The following is a 14,924-nucleotide window of genomic DNA, read 5'->3' as shown; positions in this document are numbered from 1 at the left end:
TTGAAAACACAACTTTCTTTTTTTTAATAAAGCTCTGATTTGTATTATGAGTATGAGTCTGTGGTCTGGGAGCGAGTCCTGTAACTCTCGGTCTGCAAAATACTGTAAATAATGACCAATGTTGGGCAATTAATTATATAGTTACTTCTTCAAAAAAGTAACTGAGTTTTGCAAACATTAAAGTTTCTTGCAGCTGTTTACCTAAAAATGCAGCCAAGGCGTTTTTTTAAATAAACATTTCAAACTATTTACAGAACAATCAGGTGTTCTACATCAAATCTGATGCCACACAAATTATTTGTGCCACTCCAAAAAATAATTTCTGTCCACTATGAGATAAAGGAGAACAACAGCCTGATACCTGCAGGCCTGACAACAGGAGATGTATCACTCCTGTATCACAAGTATAACACACAGTGAAATGGAGCGTGTCAGGCTACATTTCACTGTGTGTTATACTTGTATAACTATGCATGTGACAAATAAAGAACCTTGAACCTTGAACCTTGAACTCCTGTAACACCTGTAACCAGAGGTGTGGACTCGAGTCACATGACTTGGACTCGAGTCAGACTCGAGTCATTAATTTTATGACTTTAGACTTGACCTGAAAAAATGTTCTAAGACTTGTGACTTGACTTGGACTTTTACACCAATGACTTGGGACTTGAATTGGACTTGAACCGGTTTACTTGAAAAGACTTGATATTTTACCCCAAATATAAAATTTAACATGCATATTATATAGAGATTGAAAATGTGACATCATTCACGGGTAGAACCGCAAAGGATTCTGGGAACTCGTGGCAAGCGGTACTAGCGCACGCAGGCTTTCAATTAAAATCAGTCACACAGCGATAAAAAGAAACACAAAAATGTCAAGAAGCTGTTGTATTATTAACTGCAATAGCCGGTCGCATGACAGCCACGGGAAGCCGACGGGTAAAGAGATCGGTTGTTATCGGATTACGTCGTTGAAGAGAAATTGTTCGAGCCATGTTTCCGAAGTAACAAAGAGGCGACTGGTTTGCAGCCATTCAAAGACCAAATATAACGTCCCAGAACACTCCAGCTCACAGGTTAGTCTGCTCCAAGCATTTACACGAAGGTCAGTCTGCTGTTGTAGTTAATACGTCATTTTCATAACATAATTGGTGATATAGGTTACAAGCAAGTCTGGCGCTGAACAGAAATTGTCGCGCTATGCTCCTTAATTTATTGTGCATAAATAGTGAATTGTCCTGACACAATATTGCGTTTCGCTTCTGTTATTATGGTACATTGACAAAAACATATACTTTTATTCACAGGATAAAACAGGTTTTTTGTATCACTAATTGCCCAGTACGATTACAGCATACAGTATTATTGTCACTGCTACATTTCTGTGATGCTACCAGAAATTATTTCCACTACTAATTAATTACCGTTGAGCTCAAAGGTTATATTAATAAACGGTTAACGAATGTGTATTTATGACAACAATTTGTGAGACTGGTAAACTTATGATACGTACGATGGTCTTTACTTTCTACACGGTGCATTTCAAGGTCCTGCACCCATCCGTCGGTAAACTGTACCTGGGCTTGTTGCAGTGACCTGAAGTTACTAAACTTCACGAGTGTGTGCACTCACTCCAAGAACCGAATGATTATAAATATGCATATAAATATGCTAAGATGAGATAGCTGACTTCATCTAACTAGCAAATGTTGTCCAGGCTACGTTGGTGATGCAGTTTTTTTTAATGTGTATGATATTTTTGTCATGCGATTTTAAAGCTGGTCCTACAACCGCATCCAAGAATAACATGCAGCTTATCTCAGAACTGTCGGTGAAAATTATTCTTGGAGCTAGGTTTAATTGAGCTGCATTTTAAAGAGGTGCAATTTCACAATTTGTGTATATTTTCTAAGTTCACTATTTTGTCATGTGTTGAGAAAAACACAGATTTTAAAATTACATGGTCTAATATTTACATTTAGCATAACTGCAACATTATTTTTTCGTTTGTTTTTTTTAAAGACTCGAAAGGACTTGAAATTCAAAGTTTCAGACTTGTGACTTGACTCGGACTTTTACACCAGTGACTTGAGACTCGACTCTGACTTGCCTGACATTACTTGAGACTTGACTTGAGACTTGAGGATAAAGACTTGAGACTTACTTGAGACTTGCAAAACAATGACTTGGTCCCACCTCTGCCTGTAACATTCAGCAGTCGCCTCATTGTTCAAATCTCTCACATCTCAAACACCGCTGTCACTCCTAAAACTTCCTCCCTTCCTAAACAACTAAATGCCATGTTGCCATATAATTTTTTTGATTGGTCCACATGGTAAAATTTCCAACAATAGGAAAGGGTGGGGTTTTTTGGTTTTGTTTTTGCTCACAGGTGAAGAGTGCTTTCGAGCGTTTTCCTTATAAAATGCCGTTTTTACCGTTTCTTCCCACAGTAATTAAAAACAACGTTAGTATCCAGGGAAAAAAAAAAGACAAACATTGTATATATTTTTATCATAACTCTGGTTTTACGTGGCCTATCGTCACAATTTAAAAACTGGTATAAAGTCCACACTTTTTCCGTCAATTGTTCCGTCTGTCCTGCTAACATCTCCAACGGTTGTACACGTTGTCATTAACGTGGCTTCACTCCACATCAGCCACGCTGCTTTGCTAGCTAAGGACGCTGTCATAGCCTGTCAACAACGTTGATTAGCTGCGTATATACGAATGTGAATCACATCATTAGCTGCACTATGGTATAAGGTGGCATCGTTCTAATCCCAAACTGGAGCAGTCAGTCACTTACTGACTAACACTGCAAAACAGAACTGTTAACGTATTTATTTTGCGCGTCCAATCTCATTGTTAAGTTTGCAGATGACACTACAGTGCTCGGACTTATATCCAACAATGATGAGACAAACTATAGGACAGAGGTGCAACAACTAGAGTCATGGTGCCACGACAATAACTTGGTCTTAAACACCAAAAAGACCAAGGAGATCATTGTAGATTTCCGGAAGAGGGGTCATAACAACCATCTGCCTCTCTTCATTGGCAGTGAGGCGGTGGAGAGGGTGAGCAGTTTTAAATTCTTGGGGGTAACTGTGACCGAGGACCTGTCCTGGGGCAACCATATCACCTCAGTTGTACGGAAGGCCCAACAGCGCCTCTACTACCTGAGGAGACTGCGGAGCGCACACATTCCCAGATCTCTGATGTTGAACTTCTACAACTGTGCCATCAGCAGCGTTCTGACGTATGGATTTCTAGTGTGGTTCCCCAGCTGCACCAAGGCCGATCAGCAAGCACTCCAGCGGGTGGTGAAAGAAGCTGGCAGAATTATTGGAACAAGTCTGCCAGAGATCAGTAATATCTTCCCCACTCGCTGTCTGAGGAGGGTGCACAGTATCCTGCGGGACCAACATCACCCTGCGCGCCACCTTTTCCATCTGCTGCCCTCAGGGAGAAGGTACAGGTCTATACAGGCCAGAACATCCAGACTGGCCAACAGCCTGTATCCACAGGCTGTGAGGCTCCTGAACTCTCTGCCCCCCTCTCACGGACAATAACCATATCCAACTTCTTAATAGCAATGAACTGGTCTGCATTGGTGCATCATATCTTTATTCTCTTCCCCCTCCTGCCCCCCCCCCTCTTTCTTAAATAGATAACTATCATATCTGATATCATATCTCACAGTACAATAATATTGAATGGGTGCATTGTTGTATTTTGTCATGTTTCTCAGGTCTTTGTCTGAATTGTACACTTGGGTTTTAAGGGGTATTTATTATTTTCTTCTTTTTTTTGGGTTGTATGGAAGCCCCAAACGCAATTTCATTGTTCTTGACAATGACAATAAATAAATAAATACTAAATACTAAATTTTAATTTCAATTCAGGTTAGATTTTTTTGTGCGCAACACAGATTTTCTGTGCGCAGAGACCGTGCCAGCAGTGCGCAATTGCGCTTGTGTGCAGCTTAGAGGGAACATTGGTTCCAACCCTGGGTAGGGTCAGAAAGGCCATCTGAGATGGATGTGCCATTGTGACCCCTTGCAAAATAAGCGAGCAGCCAATTTTACTTTCACTCAAGGAAAGCAGGGCAATAAAAATAAGCCATTCACTGCCGATTTGAAAATGTAAGACCTAACCAGGAACCAAACACCATCTTTTACTAAGAGTCTCAGTTTTAACCCGTCCAGACTAAAACACAGTTTTTCTGACTTATGCCTGATTTAGACTTCTGCGGGTAATCTAAGTCGTAAATTACAACATAACCAGAAACCCTTTTTAACTCTTTGCTGTAACCTTCCGAGTTGCAGGTAGTCGCAGGAAGGTTACATTGCAGGTTTAAAAGAGGTTTCTGGTTATGTCGTAAGTTATGATGTAGATTTCTAAATCTAGTCTAAATCAGGCATACAACAGGGTCATCAGTGGTTCCAGCAGTCTCAACTTTCCAGGGTGTATCCCATCTCTCCCCAAGATTTAATTCTACCTGAGTATGCAGTATAATATCTGCTTTCTATAAATACTAATCTATGCAGGAATAATAACAGCAACAATTTCCCCAAACTTTATTACTTTTTATTCATTAACAACGTTCTCTGTGGTTTCAGTTCATCGTTTCTCTTTGACTTGATTATGGCTTTAAATGATTTCTGCAAGAAGCAAATGAAACTAGGGTTTGATGCGGAGCTGCTCAATTTATCTAATTGTTTCAATTTCAATGATAATTTTGGCATCCATTGATATTTAAAGCATGGCAAGTGAGAAAGATTGAGTACTGCACTGCTTTAGTTGTTAATATTTCTTTAATTCTGCCTTTAATCAAACCATTTTCCTTTATTTTTGCCTCTTCATACATGTCCAAATTTAGCTATAAGACTGAGCTACGATAACCTCAGCCAGTGATTTATTTCTGTAGGTTTTCAGGTAAAGTTCAAAGAAATCCACTGAATTACAAACAGAATTTTCTTCATTTTTTAGCTTAGCATATCAACTATGCTAACCAACCCAATTTATGTGATGCAGATTAATCAGCTTCACTCTGTTAGACTCTAGATGTCTTATTTCACTTCCCTTATTTTCTGTCAAACTCTCCACCCTAAAAAAAAACAAAAAACAAAAACACTATCTGCATTTACATCATTCGTCATGCCCAGTTTTCGAATCGCCTGCACCAATCACCTGTACTCATCCATCCAAAGAGAAAGCCGGTTAATGAGTTATGGGAGAAAGAGGAAATAGCTGCAGGCAAGCGTGAAGCAGTGATTGATGACACTGAATTAGCTGGTCACACAGTACACAAGCGACCTTAGGAATTAACAGCATAGCTGGGCTGCAGCGATCTCATGACTTTCATTCACGTAACGATGGCAAACAATGTAAGAACATGTGATGGATTACACTATGATATATCGTGCCTGATGTGACAGAGCACGCTGTAATTACTGAGTTCCCACGAATCCCTAATCTACTCCTGTGCTACAGTAATTAATTTATAATAAACAATCACAATATTATAACACAGGAGTCGATAAATGCATTACAGTGACAATTAGTTAAGATTAAGCCTAATATCCCCCTTATTGTTTCTTAGTAATGGCCTTCCTATTTTGTTTTGCATAACTTTTCCCAGAGGAGAAGACAGCTGTAAAACAGCTAAGGCACTACAGAGGCCAAACATCCACCATATTGCCCCCCCTCTCTTTCGGCCTCACCCCCGTCATCCCCACCCTGAGAGAAAAGTACAAAGTGTCCCTTGTGTGAGAGCACAGAGACCTGAGTGATACTGCTTTATATCATGGTATTCTCCCACTGTCACACAACAGCACACATACGCGCACACACTTACAGCCGTCCAGCTGGGGCGGTTCATTCAGCCCACTGACCTTCAGTGAGCCCCTAGGTCCTTGGCATGACGCACAAACAACACACTGTACAGCGAGACCCATAAGCCCCAAAGTCCATGTAAATACGCACATACAACGTGGTGACAAAACCCAGCAGAGCCGTTTACAGTTCAACAATGATGTCAGTGTTTTAAATGCAGTCAGGGATATGACTGAGAGTCAAGTTCAGTCAATCTACAGAGAAGTTTATCACTATACATCCAACGTTTCGTTTTGCTTGCATATTCAAAACCTCATTGTTTCCCCTTTTTTAATTAACCCAAAACAGTTGGAACCTGAACGTAGTTGCTGTTGTTGTGAATAAATATTTTATCTATAGAGTGTCGGGTAGGTACATAAAATTCCTATCACACTGTAGTAAGGCTCAGTTTTACTTTTGCCTAACAAAGCAACAAACTCATAACTAAACTGACCAGTTTCGGCAATGTGTTTTATTGAAATTAGCTGATTTTCAATAGAAGTTTTTGAAAATGACTAATTATTTCTGCTTTTTTAAAATCACACTGCAACAGAAATTCATTACAAATCTGCATTGTCACATCATAGCAAAAACGTCCTCGGTTTGAATCCAGTCTAGGGCCACTGGGGCCTCTCTGAGTATTCTGGCTTCTTCCCAGAGGCCAAAAACAACCTAACATGGGGTTGGGTTAATTGGATGTAGATGTGAACGTGTGCATTAGTGGTTGTCTGCCTCTATGTGTTAGCCTGAGAGAGACTGGAAACCTGTCCAGGGTGTACTTTGCCTCTCTCCCAACAACAGCTGGGAAAGGCTCCAGCCCCCCAGTGACCCTGAATTGAATAAGCGGAGGAAACTGGATGGATCATGTAGAATATTTACACCAAGGATGCCATTTGTGTTCATATTTTCTGTTAATTGATTTTCTCATTGGTTTGGTTTGGTTGTGCTTGTCAGAAATTTGAGTGTGTTTTATTTTACTGATTTTAATTAAGTCCAGAAAAGAAACCTTACTCATATCAGTGCACCATCACCTAACTTAACAACTTTCAGCTCCATATTTTGGTTTTGCAACAAGAAACTGTTTCTGTTCTGTTTCCTGGCTCTTATATACTCTGTTTTCAGCCCTTACAGCCAGCTTATTCCATAAAAAAAATGCTATGAGAAACCCAAAGTACACCGTAAACTCTAACACAGAACACAGAAATACAGATTACCATTCATACTCACGTTCACACCTATAGCCAGTTCAGTTTACCACCAATGAACCAAACATGCATGTCTTTGGAAATACCCAGCAGAAATACCCAGAGGCCCGGGGTGAACATGCAAACGCTACACAGAAAGGCACCAAGTATATTTGAACAAAAACTGGATCATCAAATCATCAGGAAGGCCACTCCCGATGAATCTAACTTAGCTTGTTGTCTCCTGGACGTGTAAATACAGATTGTTTTGCAAAGGTGACATTTGAGAGATCACTATTAGGATGTTACAGCCTTCAAAGCATTTACAGATGTTCTACCAGAATGCAGTTTTAATTTAGATACCTCCTAAATCAATCTGAGTGCTCTTATGCTTCTCTTGCATAACGCCCAAGAAGAATAAACATGGGGATAAAAGCTTGGCTTAAAACTGTGTTTCTCTGACTTGTCAAAAGAACAAAAGTAAGAAGGTACTATTCTGCTGTTATGCAGTTTTATTACAAAGTAAGGTACTAACCACCATTCCTGCTGTTATTGCTATGGTATCTTAAAACCTGAGGGTTTTTTTAGAGAGTAAAAAAATGATAATATATCAGTCAATATGGTTTGGCTACATAAAGCAGCAACTTTCAGGGTTGTAGAAATAAAGCCAACAATTAAGTCCCAAAAACTGCAGTTCCTCTTTGTGTCACTTGAGGCTCTGGCTCCAAAGCTGAGTAAACCCTCACACTCCCTTGTTAAATGCTCCGCTTAAAAGCATCAAAACTACAAGGCCCTTTAGCCTCTATAGTTTGTTTCCTCCTCATGGAGTTAGGGGTGTGGCCACTTTGACTGGCAGATGTGGTAAAATAGGCTGCTATTGCCAGCAAGTCACAGACTTCAGTTGGACCTCTCAACCATGGTTTTAGGAGCATTAAACAGAATTATTATGTTATTGTTAGCTACCTTAACAGCAGTATGTGTAAAACCTAAATGTGAAAAGGCCGCCTGTTTTTGCACCACCGTCTGCTGAGCCGCAGCTGCTTCGTTATCATTACTAAATGAATCCAAGCGCCTTTTTTTCTGTAAAACAGCTTTAATCTCACGACTACCAATACATCTGTAAGAGGCCAATACTGGCCATTAACAGGGGGGAAACCATTTGGGTTCCTGTTTGTGGTGGCGCTCTGCTTCAAACGGATCTGGTCATTCGAATACTTTTTAAATGTGGGAAAATGGCATTCTTTTTTTATTATTCAGGTTGGGGGTTAAAAACTTTGCTGGAGACCTCAGCATATTGATTCAACCAATGCTTAGCTACACTCTAAGCCATTTATAATGAGTGACTCACCCAAGAGCCTGTGTGTTTTAAGAGGATATGAGAGTATGAACTTGATCATGAACTTCTAAAAAACAGCAGGACAACAAATCAATAACCACAGAATGGGAAGAGAAGAAGGAGCTGTTCCCTTGTCACAGGGGTCACCACAGCAGTTAGCTCTGCATGTTTCATTTGGCAGTTTTATACCGGATTCCCTTCCCGCCACAACCCCAAAGGAGATCTGTATCTGTGGGCTGGAAATGAACCAGCGATCTTTCACTTGCCAAGCAAATATGTATGGAGACAAAAAAGCAACTACTGTTGGCCATCTGTGTCGCTTCACATGAAAAGCAAAGACACCACAGAACATTCAGACATCAGGCTTTTTACCTGTTTCCAAAGGAACTTGTCTTCCTGGTTGACCTGCCAGGTGGTGACCACGTGTATGATGGACAGCACTGCTCCACTTAGTACCGCCGCCCTCATCCTCACAGGCAGCAGAGTGTAGATGATGTAGATGAAGAACACGGACCACCAAATGCCTTCCGAAGCACTCCTGGGTGCCACCATGAGCACCCCAAAAACCTGGACGGACACTAAGACCCCGATCACCAGGTAACTGACCATCCACATGTAGTCCTGGTGGAAGCCATTGCGGTTGCACACTACCATTAGAGCCATAAAGAGTGCCATCGCCACTGAAAGGGCTGACGAATAGGCCACGTGAGGGGCGGCGTGGACACAGTGGAAGGTCAGCATGATGCCGCACACGATCACAAGTACCCCCATGAGCATGGTCAAGGAGCTCTGGTTCAGCCTAAAGAAGTAACGCTGGTATAGACGCTCCAGTTTGCGGGACTGGAATTTTTTCGACTGGAATACTCGTACCACCCTGAGCCAGCAGTCCGCAGCCGTCACTACCCCCGCTGCGCCGTTGGGACCTTCGTCGCCCATGTCGCTGCTTCCTCCATTACATCCCCCTTTCCTCCCTTTTAACTCCCCGTCCTCAAAGCCCAGGTCAACCGATTTCAGCCCCACACCTTCGCTCGGAGCCCCTCCCCTTTTGCCATAGTGGTCCTCCTGCCATCCGCAACGGACGCCGAAGTTTCCCCCACCTCCCATGGCCCCTGCCCCCCCTCCGCGGTGGTGCTGATGGAGGGGGGCTCCGGAAGGGGGCTCCATAGCATCGGGGTCCCGCAGACAGCTCATGTAACGCGGGTTGCAGAGAGATGAGCCTCCCTTCCGTTTGGACTTCTTGCCATTGCGCTCCCCCCACGCAGTCTTGCGGTCATCCACTCTGGCAACTAGGAAACCACTGAACCAGGACATTCTGTGTGAGGAGAGAGGAAAAACATTCAGTACAAAAACAGTTCACATAACAGCCACAGCACTGATACCACAGTGGAGGACCAAAACACCGTTTTACTCCTCGCCTCGCCTGGAGTAGAGGAGTTGTTCGTTTACCTGTTGGGGTTCTGGTACATGTCCCAGCCCTTTCCCCTGCAGCCGGTTCACTCATTTATCCCCGTGGACAAAATTCTGAAGACGCAAGGAGGTGTTTTTAGGAGCCACGCTGCAGGGCCGCAGGGTGGGAGTGACTGGATGGGGGTTAAATGGCGCACAAAGCTCCAGATGTTTGTGCCAGAGCCAGTGATCAGAGACCAAGATTAATAAGATGACCAGTCTCTGCTGCCAGGCCTATCTCCACAGCTCCTGCTGGGTCTAAAGGGAAAAAAAAAAAAAACACACACACAGAAGATTGTACAGTGACAAACAGAAAAAGGTGAAGCAAAAAAACATTTTTAAGTAATCAGGTGAAACACACAAGCAGCCTGTCACTGATGCTAGTAGTCATACTAATAAACTCTTCTGACACACGTTTAGCTCTTTTAATAGCTCGTTAGAGGGGGGGAAAAAAGCTTCTCCATGCGCAAATTGACAGGAAATAAAATGCATCATACTGAGAGCAAAATGCACATAAATCTAATTTCCTGGAAAACCAGACACACTTGATATAGTCTGAAAATGGATTCAGAGCTGGGGGAGGGGGCCCAAAATAGCATGTAGGTGTGGGTTTTTTAAGGTGAACCAGAACCTGCTCCGTTTGACCCCCCCCCCCCCACACACACACACACAAAAAGACCAAAAAAAACAAAAAACAAAACACCCTCTGGTATAAACACAGAAATTTGAAGGCAGGTGGGCTTGAAGATGCAGAAAGGTTCTTTCAAGCTCTGCTGATAATCACAATCAACAATAAACAGACGAGTGAAAAATGGAGATAAATGCAGCCGGACAACAGGACACTGTCAAGACAGGAGCAGCATATACAACATGACAGGATCTGGGGCACGGCAGGATTAAATCACAAGTTGTTCACCTATATTTTCCTTTTAGTTGTACATAACACACACAGCATTTCATACATACATTTTCTTACATGTAATTTGTCGTCTGGTTGGATAAAATTTAAAAGCAGGGATTTTTTGTGAACTCCAGAATAAATGAAATTAAACTTTTGGAGTTGTGCTTTTCCTGAAAATTGCTTCTCTCCGTCTAACAGGACAACACTCAGAGCACACTCTGTTTTATTAACCTTTAAAGACTTCTATGTATGTTTACTTTATGTGGTTTATGATCTCGAATATTACATCTCTCTTAATGCCATGAAGTTTAGGAGAAACTTTTTTTTGTCTTCTAATTTAATTTGATAATCATAATCATATTTTTATTATCAGTTATATTTGGTAACCAAAAGAAAACATAGCATATGGCACTCTAATGCCTGCCTTTATGTTACCTTACAAGAGAATGACCCCTGTGAGCTCCACAGAAGAAAGAAAATCGTATCCATGCATCACACACAAAAAGAAAATTTGTGTGTTTTAAGTGTTTTGGAAAATTCTGAACAATTAAAAGTCATGGTAAGTGTGTGAATGTGTGTGTGAATGGGTGGATGACTGGATATGTAAAGCGCTTTGGGGTCCTTAGGGACTAGTAAAGCGCTATATAAATACAGGCCATTTACCAATTAAAAGTCATAACAAAACACGAGTGATGGTTGGAAGTGGAATCTTCAAATTGATGATTCTTTTGCTGTCTTTCACATTATCTGCGCCGGCGACTTACATCATGCGATGGTATTAAAAATCGAACTTTCTCCTGAGTCTTTGGTAAGTTCAAAACAATCCTCTGGCAGTAAAAGTGTTTAAGGTGTATTTGGGGTTTTGCTTTCCTCTCATTGGGCTGTTAATGATTTATCCAGAACAATAATTTGGCAGCAAAATAAGCTTGAACCAAGGTACACATATTTGGCTAAAGGCACAATTTCCTGGTTCAGTTCGGTGAAGAAAGCTCGAGTTGCTGTAGGTGACTGACAGCTGAAATGTTTTTTGTTTCCATCATAAAGAAATACTATGACTATGACCAAACTTTTGATTGGTACTATATATACGTATACTGTAATATAACATGATAACCTCTTAACATGTACCAGGTAATCTGCAACCTGTTAGGATTGGGTTTTGTTGTGACCACCTGCTAAATACTTACATTTTCACAAACTAGAAAATTTTACATTTTAAAGCTTTTTCTTTTGGGTGTTTCAAGTGATCAAATAATCCATAAAAAAAAGGCTGGTCGTTAACCAAAACTTAACCCTAACCTTAGCCCCAGATGGCCTAACAATGACCTGACAAAGCAAGTTTCAAATAATGAGGTCAGCAATTCTATAAACCAACCCCTGACAGGCAAAAGCTTGAACTTCAGAATAATGTTTCATTTTTTTTTCTACTCTGGCTCTGTATGATGTCAACAAAAGCAGACATTTGTATTGTGGTCATGTCGGGCACACAGATGTTCCAACAGAAGAAATGAGCTATAACAACTTGTCTCAGACAGAGAATGAACTGAGGGACTGCACAAAGGCCAAGGAGATAGACAAGGATTATTTTCAAACTGCTTTGAATTATGCAAAGCTACTCTAGCAGAGTTCAAGTTTAGTATTGTGAAGCTTGAAATGGGCCCAGCAACTTCCCTTTCAAATTACTGTTAATAAAAGTTCACTTTTGTCTGCTATTTTTGTTTTCTTGTTTCGATCGCAAATGCCTAAAGTAGCAAAATCATTAATTTCACTACTCACTACTGCATTTTGCTATACTGTGTATAAGATAATGTCTTGTTTAATAACTCATGCTGGCTTTAATTAATTATAGGATGGCTGGTTTAAACAGAGGGTGGCCAGTTTTTACAGACAGTGGTTGAACTTCAGCAATGATACATAAAGGATAACTTTGAATCCAGAGCCACTCTAGCTGAGTCCAAGAATAAGAATATGGATTAGGACGTGCAGTACTGTGTCTGTTAAAATGGGCATGTCTGTGGAATTAAATTGGGAATTTGTGCTGACCTGTTCAAATTTATTGTGTTTCTACCTGTTGTGATATCACTATTAGAGCTCTCATGTCATGGAAAATACACACAATAACAGTTTGGCGTTGTAATCATTCACTGTAAGCACTGTTAAAGTCCCTTATTGAGTTATAAAACGTCTGTCTGCCAGATACCCTCAGCTCCGTAGTGCAGAGTCGAACGCATAACGCAGGAAACGCACAGCCGCTTCTGCTGCTGCTGCACCCGCCGCCTCCTCCTCCTCCTCGGCCGGTATTTTCACCGGAGAGAGGCACGATGTGTTGTTGAAGCAAAAATAGATTTTCCTCGCTATATCCTGCTGCCTGCATGCGCTTTCGCTGGCACGTATCTGTCCGAGCTGTAGCCTATCCCTCCTCCCTGGCAGCGTATCGACAACATTCAAGGAGAACCACAAACACCACCTCACCACCCTTCTCTCTCTCTCTCTCTCTCTCTCTCTCTCTCTCTCTCTCTCTTTCTCACACACACACACACACACACACACACACACACACACACACACACACACACACACACACTTCCCTACCCTCTCCTCCCACCTCCACGGCTGCGTCCCTCGCTCCCCTGCACAAGGTCGACCAGCTCATGCCCATTTGCAAACGTCGCGGAGCTGCCAGCCGCTTGTGTTTGCATGGTGCCTGGCTGCACTCTCCGCCCCCCAATCCCTCCCCACTGGCTCTAGGACAGGCAGGGAGGGGAGGGGGGTGAGAAGGGGGGTGACCGACCGATTCCTAAGGGGCATTTTAAACCGGACAACTGGCCACAAACAGCGAGCATTCAAGTCACTCATTACGGGGCAGTAGACATGTCCGAGGGCGCGTATGCATGCGTCTCTTTCTCCCTGTGGTGCACTTCTCATCCAGAGGATAAAATGCAGGAAATAAAATAGGATCAAGCAGTTGGTAGTGGGTGGGGGGGACCAAATGTACGCTGTGGATTTTGAAAGGGCAATTTACGCATATTCTGCGGCCCTGTTTAGCTCATGTGCGGATGATGTGCCTGCGATCCTGTGCCTAAATGCCATGCACAGACAGGCCGTGTGTGAGGGCCCGCATTCAAACAGCGTAGGCTTCTTGTTACATAACACCACGGCCTGTGTGACAACCATAGCGGGGACCATAAAACCATTCCGCCGCGTCCCGTATCTCAACTTAGGACACAACACGCCTCTGTCAGCGATTTATTCTCTTTTTGTCGTCCCCCCTCCTCCTTCTCCTCTTCTGTCCTTCAGTCTGCAGCAAAGCAATAGCTCACAGGATTAGTGCACTGACAAACACGAGTCTTGGGTAAATAAACAGATTAGCATTATATTTATATTATTACTGCTGCACATTCCTCAGCATCAGTCAGTGCAAGGAAAGCGAGCGATCGCCTACAAAAGAAAGAAAAGAAAAGAAAGAAATCCACCGCATTCGAAAGGCAATTAGCGCATAAAGAGAGGTGTTTGAGTTTAAAGTTATGTCATTAAAAAGATCCGAATCATTATGAGCGCCTCATGAGAGATGCAAGCCAGCCCGTCAGCGCTGTCAGCTGTGCTCGGAAACACAGGCGCACGGTGATGCGGCTCATCCTTTCCCCACTGCTACACAGATATGTTGTTTTTGGCCGCCAGTGGAAAACATGTACTGGCCGCGTATCCTCTGCCACCACCGCCGCCACACCGCCGCCGATGTGAAGCAGAGGCCTCGCAGCAACTGTCGCCAGCCATGTCATTCACTTCAGCACAAATGGAGTACTGACAGCGAGGTGGCACGGGCGTCTGCGGCGCAGCGCAACAGCGCCCGAGACGTTTGTGTGACAGGAGAACATATTTTATATATGTCGGCCTGCGGTGTGCAGCAGCAGCAGCAGCAGTTTTTTTTTTTTTTAAAAAAGGACGGACTCACCGAGATCATCTTTTTCTATCCGCCGACAGGAGCGCAGCACACGATCCGATTCGGCGCGGTGGTTGTCGGTGGTGGCGCCCAGGGTGGAGGACCATTTGTAGCCTAGCGGTCCAAGGATGGTCCGGTTAAATTGGTCACCCTGTGGTGGATCTCCTCCTGTCGTCTTCTCGCTCCACTCCCTTGCCTCTCCTCCCCCTGACCCTCTCGGCTCCCAGCACCACT

General features: G+C 42.8%; 1 protein-coding gene across 4 annotated transcripts in view; it reads right to left on the bottom strand.

The window, feature by feature from the left end:
- The window catches only part of adcy6a (adenylate cyclase 6a), a 55,535-nt gene extending 40,611 nt beyond the window's left edge, over positions 1-14,924 (bottom strand). The window contains exons 1-3 of one of the 4 annotated variants that reach the window (XM_014412767.4): positions 14,703-14,924; positions 9,850-10,107; positions 8,776-9,715 (exon numbers count right to left, since the gene is read on the bottom strand). In XM_014412767.4, coding sequence (XP_014268253.1) covers positions 8,776-9,715; positions 9,850-9,869 — 960 coding nt within the window. In that variant the 5' untranslated portion in view covers positions 9,870-10,107; positions 14,703-14,924. Of the gene's footprint in view, positions 1-8,775; positions 9,716-9,849; positions 10,108-12,950; positions 13,255-13,342; positions 14,656-14,702 lie in introns of those variants that run through there. The other 3 variants (XM_024798215.2, XM_024798216.2, XM_023154896.3) reach the window with 3 other exon arrangements.

Source organism: Maylandia zebra, linkage group LG20 (genome assembly GCF_041146795.1).
Source record: "Maylandia zebra isolate NMK-2024a linkage group LG20, Mzebra_GT3a, whole genome shotgun sequence".
Classification (NCBI taxonomy): Eukaryota; Metazoa; Chordata; class Actinopteri; order Cichliformes; family Cichlidae; genus Maylandia; species Maylandia zebra.
The sequence above is the reverse complement of the archived record's forward strand: the minus strand, read 5'-3'. Positions and strand labels throughout refer to the sequence as shown.